This window comes from Bombina bombina, chromosome 1 (genome assembly GCF_027579735.1).
Source record: "Bombina bombina isolate aBomBom1 chromosome 1, aBomBom1.pri, whole genome shotgun sequence".
Classification (NCBI taxonomy): Eukaryota; Metazoa; Chordata; class Amphibia; order Anura; family Bombinatoridae; genus Bombina; species Bombina bombina.
Genome location: NC_069499.1, coordinates 491,735,637 through 491,750,039, shown reverse-complemented (window position 1 = coordinate 491,750,039; position 14,403 = coordinate 491,735,637). Strand labels below are relative to the sequence as shown.

Below are 14,403 nucleotides of genomic sequence, written 5' to 3'. Positions count from 1 at the left end.
CATTAACTCTTTTACTGTGATCTCATGAGATTTCACTTAACTCTCATGAGATTTCATAGTAAACTTCCTTAAACTGAAAAGGAAAATAACATGAGAGTGCACAAGGCTCAACCTCTTAGCTGTCCCGGGACAGACATACTGATTTGCTGCTTAGAAGTCCTTTACAATGGGATGTGGCTACTGAGGAACTTTTGAGGTAAATATCTTTCTTTTTTACATAGAGATGTTCAGGTGATATTTTCTAGTCAGTTTTTTACAGCTATGCTGCATCACTTTCAAGTATTTCAACATTTGGGTATCATGGCCCTTTAAGTGTAGTAAAATGCTGTATGGGGGGTTTGAACTAGAAGAAGGTTTTCTGATCTCTTACTGGGTTACTGCACAGTGGTAGGGTTTTCGTATGATCATTATAATCTTAATAAATTATCTCACACTCACAAAACATTTATTTTCTCATCCTTAGAACAGCATATGAGACATGTTAAGCACGCACTGTCTGGTAGGCTCAGCATCTCCACTTAAAGAGACATAAAACAGTCTGTTTTATTGTTGTAATAAAAAAAATACTAAGCAGTGTTTTTTACTTAATAGAAGTCATTGCAATATGTATACCATCATTTCACAAGGGTTTTTACCTTTTATTTTATTTTTTTAACTTAATTTGTGCAGTGTCCCTTACTTCCTGTCACAGCCCGACAAGGGGGCTGGGGTAAGACAATGAATAGTTTTTTATTTGATCTAATTGCCAGGAGACATCTGCTCTAGCTCAGTAGAGGACTTTTGCTGCAAAAATCATGTGATAGTAGAACTTAAATTCTGTAATGTCTGCTTGCTTATCTCTATGAAGGCAGTGGCTACACTTTTGCAAGAGAACTTGTAAGTTGTTTGCTGTTTTTTTAACACAGTCTGTTTCTTTTATATTTACTTTGATTAAACTTTTTTTTTTTTACTAAAGATGCACTGTTTCATATTTCTTTAAGTTCAGAAATGCACTCATGAAGTTTACAAAATCAGATTATTTAGACTTTTCCTATATCTTAGATTTCCTAAATTGTAGATACAACTATTATGTTTGCCCCTCTTTAAAGTGAAAGTAAATCCTAGCGTTTTACAAATGCTTGCATTTACTATTGAAACAAGTAAAGGGTACTTTCATTCATGAAGTATTAGATACTCCATGTAGAAAGCTCCTTTATTTGATTAAATCGATCGCTGTTTTTAGCTGCTACAGCAGCCCACGGCTAAAAAAAAATTTGGCTAAGAGTTGACGTTTTCACCTCTTAGCCAATAGCCGTGCGGTAAATCCAGCTTGGCACCCATGGGAGCCGAATTTACCGCACTGCTATTGGTTAAGAGGTGAAAACGTCACCTCTTAGCCAAAATTTGTTTTAGCCGTGCTCTGCTTTAGGAGCTAAGAGCGGCGATCGTTGAATCAAATAAAGGAGCTTTCTACATGAAGTATCTTATGCTTCATGAATGAAAGTGCCCTTTATTTGTTTCAATAGTAAATCCTAGTGTTTGTAAAACGCTAGGATTTACTTTCACTTTAATATATAATGATTGTGAACTGCTTGTGCAATACCGCCCCCTGCAGATTCGCGGCCAATCAGCCGCTAGCAGGGGTTGTCAATCAAGTCTTATCAATATTTGAATCTTAGATATGCATTATCTCACCATACTTCCTCCCATTTCTCCTGTTAAGTGTAGTCAGTCCACGGGTCATCCATTACTTATGGGATTATAACTCCTCCCTAACAGGAAGTGCAAGAGGATCACCCAAGCAGAGCCGCTATATAGCTCCTCCCCTCTACGTCATATCCAGTCATTCTCTTGCACCTAACTAAAGATGTGTGAGAGGACTGTGGTGTGTTAAACTTAGTTTTTATTTCTTCAATCAAAAGTTTATTTTAAACGGCACCGGAGTGTGTTGTTTGTTCTCAGGCAGCATTAGAAGAAGAATCTACCTGAGTTTGTCTATGATCTTAGCGGTCGTAACTAAGATCCACTTGCTGTTCTCGGCCATTCTGAGGAGTGAGGTAACTTCAGAACAGGGGATAGCATGCAGGGCCCACCTGCAAGGAGGTATGTGCAGTAAATTATTTTCTAAGGAATGGAATTGACTAAGAAAATACTGCTAATACCGATGTAATGTAAGTGCAGCCTTAAATGCAGTAGTAGCGACTGGTATCAGGCTGATATGTATGTATGTATACTCTGAGGTATTTCTGGGGAATGGAATTTCACTAAGAAAATACTGTCAATATTAAAGTAATATTTGAGCCTGCACTGCAGTGAAAGCGACTAGCAGCAGGCTTATTAATAACACTTCATAATTTTCAATTTTTAAAACGTTTACTGGCATGTTAATCGTTTTTTCTGAGGTACTTGGTGATAAAACTTTATGGGCATGATTTTTACCACATGGCTGGTGTTTTTTTCTGAATAAAGACAGTTTACTGAGCTTCCCCACTGTTGTAATATGAGTGGGAGGGGCCTATTTTAGCGCTTTATTGCGCAGTAAAAATTTAGTCACAGTCTTCCTATTTCTTCCTCCATGATCCAGGACGTCTCTACAGAGCCCAGGGGTCTCCAAAACTAGTTTTGAGGGAGGTAATCAGTCACAGAAGACCTGTGACAGTGTGTTTGACTGTGATAAAAACGTTTATTATTTCAACTGTTATCCGTTTTGGGTATTAAGGGGTTAATCATCCTTTTGCTAATGGGTGCAATCCTCTGCTAACTTTATACATTTTCCGTTAAAATTTGGTTGTTTTAACATATTTCGTTCATTGTTAATTCAACTGTGTCACATTTTTATGTTTTCTTAAAAGCGCAGTAGCGTTTTTTATATAGCTTGTAAATTTATTTAAAAGTTTTTTTCCAAGCTTGCTAGTGTTATTGCTAGTCTGTTTAAACATGTCTGACACAAATGAATCTGTTTGTTCACTATGTTTAAAGGCCAATGTGGAGCCCAATAGAAATTTGTGCACTCAATGTATAGATGTTACTTTGAATAAAAGTCAAACTTTATATGTTAAAAAAATATCACCAGACAACGAGGGGGAAGTTATACCGACTAACTCTCCTCACGTGTCAGTACCTTCGCCTCCCACTCAGGAGGTGCGTGATATTGTGGCGCCAAGTACATCAGGGCGGCCCATACAAATCACTTTGCAAGACATGGCTAATGTTATGACTGAAGTACTATCTAAATTGCCAGAATTAAGAGGTAAACGAGATCACTCTGGGGTAAGAACAGAGTGCGCTGATAATAATAGAGCCATGTCTGATACTGCGTCACAATTTGCAGAACATGAGGACGGAGAGCTTCATTCTGTGGGTGACGGATCTGATCCAAGTAAACTGGATTCAGACATTTCAAATTTTAAATTTAAGCTTGAGAACCTCCGTGTATTACTAGGGGAGGTATTAGCGGCTCTGAATGATTGTAACACGGTTGCAATTCCAGAGAAAGTATGTAGGCTGGATAAATATTTTGCGGTACCGGCGTGTACTGACGTTTTTCCTATACCTAAAAGGCTTACAGACGCCACCACACGGGACCTATGGCAGACGGTCCCTAAGGTGGAAGAAGCAGTTTCTACTCTGGCTAAGCGCACCACTATCCCGGTGGAGGATAGCTGTGCTTTTTCAGATCCAATGGATAAAAAGTTAGAGGGTTACCTTAAGAAAATGTTTGTTCAGCAAGGTTTTATATTACAACCCCTTGCATGCATCGCGCCTGTCACTGCTGCGGCGGCATTCTGGTTTGAGTCTCTGGAAGAGACCCTTAGTACAGCTCCATTGGATGAGATTATGAACAAGCTTAAAGCCCTTAAGCTAGCTAATTCATTTATTTCTGATGCCGTAGTACACTTAACCAAACTTACGGCTAAGAACTCCGGATTCGCCATTCAAGCGCGTAGAGCGCTGTGGCTTAAATCCTGGTCAGCTGATGTGACTTCTAAATCTAAATTACTTAATATTCCTTTCAAAGGACAGACATTATTCGGGCCCGGCTTGAAAGAAATTATCGCTGACATTACTGGAGGTAAGGGCCATGCCCTGCCTCAAGACAGGGCCAAACCAAAGGCTAAACAGTCTAATTTTCGTGCCTTTCGTAACTTCAAGGCAGGAGCAGCATCAACTTCCTCCGCTCCAAGACAGGAAGGAACTGTTGCTCGCTACAGACAGGGCTGGAAACCTAACCAGTCCTGGAACAAGGGCAAGCAGGCCAGAAAACCTGCTGCTGCCCCTAAGACAGCATGAAGTGAGGGCCCCCGATCCGGAAACGGATCTAGTGGGGGGCAGACTTTCTCTCTTTGCCCAGGCTTGGGCAAGAGATGTCCAGGATCCCTGGGCGTTGGAGATCATATCTCAGGGATATCTTCTGGACTTCAAAGCTTCTCCTCCTCAAGGGAGATTTCATCTTTCAAGGTTATCAGAAAACCAGATAAAGAAAGAGGCGTTTCTACGCTGTGTACAAGACCTCTTACTAATGGGAGTGATCCACCCAGTTCCGCGGTCGGAACACGGGCAAGGATTCTATTCAAATCTGTTTGTGGTTCCCAAAAAAGAGGGATCCTTCAGACCAATCTTGGACTTAAAGATCCTAAACAAATTCCTAAGAGTTACATCGTTCAAAATGGAAACTATTCCAAGAGGGTCAGTACATGACCACAGTGGATTTAAAGGATGCCTACCTTCACATACTGATTCACAAGGATCATTACCGGTATCTAAGATTTGCCTTCCTAAACAGGCATTACCAGTTTGTAGCTCTTCCCTTCGGGTTAGCTACGGCTCCAAGAATCTTTACAAAGGTTCTGGGCTCTCTTCTGGCGGTACTAAGACCACGAGGCATAGCGGTAGCTCCGTACCTAGACGACATTCTGATACAAGCGTCAAGTTTCCAAACTGCCAAGTCTCATACAGAGTTAGTTCTGGCATTTCTAAGGTCACATGGGTGGAAGGTGAACGTAGAAAAGAGTTCTCTATTGCCACTCACAAGAGTTCCCTTTCTAGGGACTCTTATAGATTCTGTAGAAATGAAAATTTACCTGACGGAGGACAGGTTATCAAAACTTCTAAATGCTTGCCGTGTCCTTCATTCCATTCAACACCCGTTAGTGGCTCAGTGCATGGAGGTAATCGGCTTAATGGTAGCGGCAATGGACATAGTACCATTTGCGCGCCTGCATCTCAGACCGCTGCAATTGTGCATGCTAAGTCAGTGGAATGGGGATTACTCAGATTTGTCCCCTCTGCTAAATCTGGATCAAGAGACCAGAGATTCTCTTCTATGGTGGCTTTTTCGGCCACATCTGTCCAAGGGGATGCCCTTCCGCAGGCCAGATTGGACGATTGTAACAACAGACGCCAGCCTTCTAGGTTGGGGCGCAGTCTGGAATTCCCTGAAGGCTCAGGGATCATGGACTCAGGAGGAGAGACTCCTTCCAATAAACATTCTGGAATTAAGAGCAATTTTCAATGCTCTTCTGGCTTGGCCTCAGTTAGCAACTCTGAGGTTCATCAGGTTTCAGTCGGACAACATCACGACTGTGGCTTACATCAACCATCAAGGAGGAACAAGGAGTTCCCTAGCGATGATGGAAGTCTCAAAGATAATTCGCTGGGCAGAGTCTCACTCTTGCCACCTGTCAGCGATCCACATCCCAGGCGTGGAGAACTGGGAGGCGGATTTTCTAAGTCGCCAGACCTTTCATCCGGGGGAGTGGGAACTTCATCCGGAGGTGTTTGCCCAACTGCTTCATCATTGGGGCAAACCAGATCTGGATCTCATGGCGTCTCGCCAGAATGCCAAGCTTCCTTGTTACGGATCCAGGTCCAGGGACCCGGGAGCGGTACTGATAGATGCTCTGACAGCACCTTGGGTCTTCAACATGGCTTATGTGTTTCCACCTTTCCCGATGCTTCCTCGATTGATCGCCAGGATCAAACAGGAAAGAGCATCGGTGATTCTAATAGCGCCTGCGTGGCCACGCAGGACCTGGTATGCAGATCTAGTGGACATGTCGTCCTGTCCACCATGGTCTCTGCCTCTGAGACAGGACCTTCTGATTCAGGGTCCTTTCAAACATCCAAATCTAATTTCTCTGAGGCTGACTGCATGGAGATTGAACGCTTGATTCTATCAAAGCGTGGATTCTCGGAGTCAGTGATTGATACCTTAATACAGGCTAGGAAACCTGTTACCAGGAAAATTTACCATAAAATATGGCGTAAATACTTATATTGGTGCGAATCCAAGAGTTACTCATGGAGTAAGGTTAGGATTCCTAGGATATTGTCTTTTCTACAAGAAGGTTTAGAAAAGGGTTTATCTGCTAGTTCGTTAAAGGGACAGATTTCAGCTCTGTCTATCCTTTTACACAAACGTCTGGCAGAAGTTCCAGACGTTCAGGCTTTTTGTCAGGCTTTGGCTAGGATTAAGCCTGTGTTTAAGACTGTTGCTCCGCCGTGGAGCTTAAACTTAGTTTTTAACGTTCTGCAAGGTGTTCCGTTTGAACCCCTTCATTCCATCGATATCAAGCTGTTATCTTGGAAAGTTCTGTTTTTAATGGCTATTTCCTCGGCTCGAAGAGTCTCTGAGTTATCGGCCTTACATTGTGATTCTCCTTATCTGATTTTTCATTCAGACAAGGTAGTTCTGCGTACTAAACCTGGGTTCTTACCTAAGGTAGTCACTAACAAGAATATCAATCAAGAGATTGTTGTTCCATCATTGTGCGCTAACCCTTCTTCAAAGAAGGAACGACTTTTGCACAATCTGGACATCGTCCGTGCCCTGAAATTTTATTTGCAGGCAACTAAAGATTTTCGTCAAACTTCTTCCCTGTTTGTCGTTTATTCTGGACAGAGGAGAGGTCAAAAAGCTTCGGCTACCTCTCTCTCTTTTTGGCTTCGTAGCATAATACATTTAGCCTATGAGACTGCTGGACAGCAGCCTCCTGAAAGGATTACAGCTCATTCTACTAGAGCTGTGGCTTCCACTTGGGCCTTTAAGAATGAGGCCTCTGTTGAACAGATTTGCAAGGCTGCAACTTGGTCTTCACTTCACACTTTTTCAAAATTTTACAAATTTGACACTTTTGCTTCTTCGGAGGCTGTTTTTGGGAGAAAGGTTCTACAGGCAGTGGTTCCTTCCGTGTAAAGATCCTGCCTGTCCCTCCCGTCATCCGTGTACTTTTAGCTTTGGTATTGGTATCCCATAAGTAATGGATGACCCGTGGACTGACTACACTTAACAGGAGAAAATATAATTTATGCTTACCTGATAAATTCCTTTCTCCTGTAGTGTAGTCAGTCCACGGCCCACCCTGTTTTTTACGGCAGGTCTAAATTTTAATTAAACTCCAGTCACCACTGCACCCTATAGTTTCTCCTTTCTCGTATGGTTTCGGTCGAATGACTGGATATGACGTAGAGGGGAGGAGCTATATAGCGGCTCTGCTTGGGTGATCCTCTTGCACTTCCTGTTAGGGAGGAGTTATAATCCCATAAGTAATGGATGACCCGTGGACTGACTACACTACAGGAGAAATGAATTTATCAGGTAAGCATAAATTATATTTTTCGCATATAGGTGAAATATGCCCAGTAAGTTAGTTAACAAGTAGAAAAAGCTTCATATGTAGAAGCCATGGAAACTATGTCCCACCTTTTCCTGTAATTAAACTCTGAAAATGAAGGGATTTGCAATTCTTCTGAGTTTCTATAAAATAATGGATGCCATATTGAAACCTACATTTTTCATGCCTAATCTATTCTGCTGAGGAAAATTAGGGGTAGATAACTTTACACTTATTTCTTCAATATTTAAACAACTAATATTATTTTGAAAAAATATCTACATATTATTCTCAGGCTAATCTTTGCTTTGAATGTGTCACTATATTTATTTTTTATTTATTGTTGAATGTCACTTTAAGTGACCTTTTTTTTTTCTTGTCCTTTGTTCCATTAGATATTGGATTTAGTTTATGCTTCCCTTGATGTTCATATTGTTCTGTGTTATACTGTAGAAACAGTAGTGGTTTGTATTTTCTTTATAGATTATGACAGGACATGAAGAATGTATACAGATGCTTCTGGAGCAGGAAGCAACAATCTTATGTAAGGATACAAAAGGAAGGACACCATTGCACTTTGCAGCTGCTAGAGGTCACGCTTCCTTGCTCAGCGAGCTGTTACAGATTGCACTTTCAGAAGGAGACTACAGCTTCAGTGATTATAAAGGATATACACTTTTACACTGGGCTTCCTATAATGGTAAATATCAGTCTAGTTATATAAGTCTTAAAGGGAAATAAAACTGCAATAAGAAAACGCTCAAATGCAGTGTGTTTAAACACATAGATAAAAGGCAGCTCTGAACAGGCAATTTATTACTAGTCCAGCACTGAGCTCAGCCACTGAGCCAGTCATCGTCAGTATATTTGTGTAGCACCTAAACACAGGCCATATTCAATTCAGAATTGGCAGTGCATTGCGAGTCTAGAGCTAACTTTAACTATGAGTTTAACCTATTTGCTAGTTAGTTCTTTTCAAACATTAGTCCATTAAAGGGATATGAAACAAAACTTTTTTCTTTCATGGTTCATATACAGCATACAATTTTCAGCTTCAAATGTAGTTCTTTTATCAAATTGTCTTCATTTTCTTCTCATCCTTTGTTTAAGGAACTGGTGAGCCAGTAACAAGAGGCATTTATGTGCAGCTACCAGTCAGTAGCTAGCTCCCAGTAGTGCATTTCTGCTTACCCCTAAGCCTACCTAGGTATGCTTTTCAATAAGGGATACCAAGAGAACCAAGCAAATTAGATAACAGAAGTAAAATCTGAATAATGAAAGTCCTTTAACATATTGGAGCATTTTCTTATTGCCTTCTTGTATGTCCCTTTAATTGTATTGTTAGGTTAAAAGGCTGCATTAGTTATTTGCTAGAGATTGGCATTTTATTAGGGTCCTGCAGCCTTGCACCTTTTGTGGCAGCTACCACTATGTATAGATATGATTGCAGTTTCCTCACTATTATTTCTGCAGGCAATGACAGCTGTTTAGAGGTACTACTAGAGCAGAAGACTTTTCGGAATTTCACCGGAAATCCTTTTTCTCCTTTACACTGTGCTGTGTGAGTATAAACATTATCATTTAAATTCATTGCCATATTATAGCAGTATGTACCTGCATGGTAATTAATATGGGATTTTTAAATAGTCTATTTTTGAATGAGAACACAAATAGGTCTGATTAATAATAGTTTACATTACCCATATTAAGATGCAAAAACATATTTCTCCTGTTAAGTGTAGTCAGTCCACGGGTCATCATTACTTATGGGATATTAACTCCTCCCCAACAGGAAGTGCAAGAGGATCACCCAAGCAGAGCTGCTATATAGCTCCTCCCCTCTACGTCACACCCAGTCATTCTCTTGCACCCAACTAATAGATAGGATGTGTGAGAGGACTGTGGTGATTATACTTAGTCTTTATATCTTCAATCAAAAGTTTGTTATTTTAAACAGCACCGGAGTGTGTTGTTTCTTAGGCAGAATTTGAAGAAGAATCTACCTGAGTTTTGTATGATCTTAGCGGACGTAACTAAGATTCATTTTGCTGTTCTCGGCCATTCTGAGGAGTGAGGTAAACTTCAGATCAGGGGACAGCGGGCAGGTTCACCTGCAAAGAGGTATGTTGCAGTATATTATTTTCTAAGGAATGGAATTGACTGAGAAAATACTGCCAATACCGATATAATGTAAGTTCAGCCTTAAATGCAGTAGTAACAACTGGTATCAGGCTGATATGTATATATGTTTACACTTCAGTATTCTGGGGAATGGCACTTCACTGGGACAATACTGTATGCATATAACTTTTAGCCTAACTTGCAGTGTGAACGACTAGCAGCAGGCTTTTTAATGACATTTCATATAATTAGATTTTAAACGTTTGCTGGCATGTTAAATCGTTTAATTATCTGAGGTACTTAGTGAAAAATTGTTTTGGGCGTTATTTTCCACATGGCTGTCGTTTATTTTAAATTAAAAACAGTTTCACTGAGCTTCCCTCACTGTTGTGTGTGAGTGGGAGGGGCCTATTTTGGCGCTTTTGCTACGCATCAGAAATTCAGTCACAAGTCTGTCTTCTCTCCCTGCATGATCCGGAACGTCTCTACAGAGCTCAGGGGTCTTCAAAACTTATTTTGAAGGAGGTAATCACTCACAGCAGACCTGTGAGATTGTGCTTTGACTGTGATAAAAACGCTTATATTTTGAATGTTATACGTTTTTTCTGATATTAAGGGTTAGTCATCCATTGCTAATGAGTGCAATCCTTTGCTAATTTTATGCTTTTACCGGGAAAAATTTGGTTTTTATAACTAATCCGGTTCATTGTTATTCAACTGTCATAGTTTTTTCTGTGCTTCTTAAAGGCACAGTACGTTTTACATATTACTTGTAAATTTAGTTGAAAGGTATTTCCAAGCTTGCTAGTCTAATTGCTAGTTTGTTAAACATGTCTGACTCAGAGGAATATCTCTGTGCTATATGTGTAAAAGCCAAGGTGGAGCCCAATAGAAACTTATGTACTAATTGCATTGATGCTACTTTAAATAAAAATCAATCTGTACATGTTGAACATCATTCACCAGACAACGAGGGGGAAGTTATGCCGACTAACTTGCCTCACGTGTCAGTACCTGCATCTCCCGCTCGGGAGGTGCGTGATATTGTAACGCCAAGTACATCAGGGCGGCCATTACAAATCACTCTACAGGACATGGCTAATGTTATGACTGAAGTTTTGTCTAAATTGCCAGAACTTAGGGGTAAGCGAGATCACTCTGGGGTGAGAACAGAGTGCGCTGATAATACTAGGGACATGTCAGATACTGCGTCACAATTTGCAGAACATGAGGACGGAGAGCTTCATTCTGCGGGTGACAGATCTGATCCAAATAGACTGGATTCAGACATTTCAAATTTTAAATTTAAACTAGAAAACCTCCGTGTACTGCTAGGGGAGGTATTAGCGGCTCTGAATGATTGTAACACGGTTGCAATCCCAGAGAAATTATGTAGGCTGGATAGATACTATGCGGTACCGGCGTGTACTGACGTCTTTCCTATACCTAAGAGGCTTACAGAGATTATTACCAAGGAGTGGGATAGGCCCGGTGTACCCTTTTCCCCCCCCTCCTATATTTAGAAAAATGTTTCCAATAGACGCCACCACACGGGACTTATGGCAGACGGTCCCTAAGGTGGAGGGAGCAGTTTCTACTCTGGCTAAGCGTACCACTATCCCGGTGGAGGATAGCTGTGCCTTTTCAGATCCAATGGATAAAAAGTTAGAGGGTTACCTTAAGAAAATGTTTGTTCAACAAGGTTTTATATTGCAACCCCTTGCATGTATTGCGCCTGTCACCCCTTCATTCCATTGATATCAAGTTGTTATCTTGGAAAGTTCTGTTTTTGATGGCTATTTCCTCGGCTCGTAGAGTCTCTGAGTTATCAGCTTTACATTGTGATTCTCCTTATCTGATTTTTCATTCAGATAAGGTAGTTCTGCGTACTAAACCTGGGTTCTTACCTAAGGTAGTTACTAACAAGAATATCAATCAAGAGATTGTTGTTCCATCATTGTGCCCTAACCCTTCTTCAAAGAAGGAACGGCTTCTACACAATCTGGACGTAGTCCGTGCCCTGAAATTTTATTTACAGGCAGCTAAAGATTTTCGTCAAACTTCTTCCCTGTTTGTCGTTTATTCTGGACAGAGGAGAGGTCAAAAAGCTTCTGCTACCTCTCTCTCTTTCTGGCTTCGTAGCATAATACGTTTAGCCTATGAGACTGCTGGACAGCAGCCTCCTGAAAGAATTACAGCTCATTCTACTAGAGCTGTGGCTTCTACTTGGGCCTTTAAGAATGAGGCCTCTGTTGAACAGATTTGCAAGGCTGCAACTTGGTCTTCTCTTCATACTTTTTCCAAATTTTACAAATTTGACACTTTTGCTTCTTCGGAGGCTGTTTTTGGGAGAAAGGTTCTTCAGGCAGTGGTTCCTTCCGTATAAAGATCCTGCCTGTCCCTCCCGTCATCCGTGTACTTTAGCTTTGGTATTGGTATCCCATAAGTAATGATGACCCGTGGACTGACTACACTTAACAGGAGAAAACATAATTTATGCTTACCTGATAAATTCCTTTCTCCTGTAGTGTAGTCAGTCCACGGCCCGCCCTGTTTTTTATGGCAGGCCTAAATTTTAAATTATACTCCAGTCACCACTGCACCCTATAGTTTCTCCTTTCTCGTTTGGTTCTCGGTCGAATGACTGGGTGTGACGTAGAGGGGAGGAGCTATATAGCAGCTCTGCTTGGGTGATCCTCTTGCACTTCCTGTTGGGGAGGAGTTAATATCCCATAAGTAATGATGACCCGTGGACTGACTACACTACAGGAGAAAGGAATTTATCAGGTAAGCATAAATTATGTTTTTCACTAGTTAATTGTTACAGTAGCAATTAAGTAGTTGTTTTGCACATATATATATATATATATATATATATATATATATATATATATGTATATATATATACACTCACTGGCCACCTTATTAGGTACACCTTGCTAGTACCGGGTTGGACCCCCTTTTGCCTTCAGAACTGCCTTAATTCTTCATGGCACAGATTCAACAAGGTGTTGGAAACATCCCTCAGACATTTTGGTCCATATTGACATGATAACGTCACGCAGTTGCTTCAGATTTGTTGGCTGCACATCCATGATGCAAATTTACCGTTCCACCACATCTCAAAGGTGTTCTATTGGATTGAGATCTGGTGACTGTGGAGGCCATTGGAGTACAGTAAACTCATTGTCATGTTCAAGAAACCAGTTTGAGATGAAAAAGGGATAAAGGGATGGACATGGTCAGCAACAATACTCAGGTAGGCCGTGGCATTTAAACTATTCTCAATTGGTACTAAGGGGCCCAAAGTGTGCCTAGAAAATATCCCCCACACCATTACACCACCACCACCAGACTGAACTGTTGATACAAGGCAGGATGGATCCATGCTTTCATGTTGTTTACACCAAATTCTGACCCTACCATCTGAATGTCGCAGCTGAAATCGAGACTCATCAGACCAGGCAAAGTTTTTCAAATCTTCTATTGTCCAATTTTGGTAACCCTGAGCGAATTGCAGCCTCAGTTTCCTGTTCTTAGCTGAAAGGAGTGGCACCTGGTGTGGTCTTCTGCTGCTGTAGCCCATCTGCTTCTAGGTTCGACGTGTTGTGCGTTCAGAGATGGTATTCTGCATAACTTGGTTGTAACGAGTGGATATGTGAGTTACTGTTGCCTTTCTATCATCTCGAACCAGTCTGCCCATTCTCCTCTGACATCAACAAGGCATTTTCTGCCACACAACTGCCACTTACTGGATATTTTTTCTTTTTCAGACCATTCTCTGTAAACCCTAGAGATGGTTGTGCGTGAAAATCCCAGTAGATCAGCAGTTTTTGAAATACTCACACCAGCCCGTCTGGAACCAACAACCACCATGCCACGTTCACTTAAATCCCCTTTCTTCCCCATTCTGATGCTCGGTTTGAACTTCAACAAGTCGTTTTCACCCCGTCTAGATGCCTAAATGCATTAAGTTGCTGCCATGTAATTGACTGGTTAGCAATTTGTGTTACCAAGCAATTGAACAGGTGTAACTAATAAAGTGGCCGGTGTGTGTGTATATCTATATATATTTTTTTTTATATATATATATATATATATATATATATATATATATGTAACAGTAATGAATAGTAATGACCCCAAAGGAAACAGGAATAATGGGGAAAATGTATTTGTATTCATTAAGTAATGGTAAACCCGAACAGACTTAAATATAATTTAACCTATACAAATCTTAATATACTTACAATAAAAGCTCCGGTTGAGCTTAAATTAATCCCATTAACAACGGTGACCCATTTACACAATTAATCATATCTCTGAATTCTGTTTCTAGCCAGAAATGTATCTAACCAATTTAAATGTATCTAAGGTATTGGCATTTACTACCTCCTTAGGTAATGAGTTCCACAATTTGATTGCTCTTACAGTGAAAAAATGTTTACGTTGCTGGAGATAAAATCTCCTTTACTCCAGCCTTAAATTTTGACCTCTTGTCACAAACAATTTTCTTCGAATAAACAGAGCTTCTGCCATCTCTGTATATGGACCTTGGATATATTTATGTTAAGTAATCATGTCACCTCTCAAGTACCTTATTTCTAGAGAAAACAGACCCAGTTTGGCTAAACTCTCCTCATAGCTGAAAGGGACAGTCTACACCAGAGTTTTTATTGTTTTAAAAGAT

General features: G+C 40.6%; 1 protein-coding gene across 1 annotated transcript in view; it reads left to right on the top strand.

Annotated features, from left to right (window-relative positions):
- The window catches only part of ANKRD44 (ankyrin repeat domain 44), a 601,641-nt gene that overhangs the window by 532,597 nt on the left and 54,641 nt on the right, over nt 1–14,403 (top strand). The window contains exons 23-24 of the mRNA XM_053712853.1: nt 8,076–8,292; nt 9,066–9,153. Coding sequence (XP_053568828.1) covers nt 8,076–8,292; nt 9,066–9,153 — 305 coding nt within the window. The remainder of the gene's footprint in view (nt 1–8,075; nt 8,293–9,065; nt 9,154–14,403) is intronic.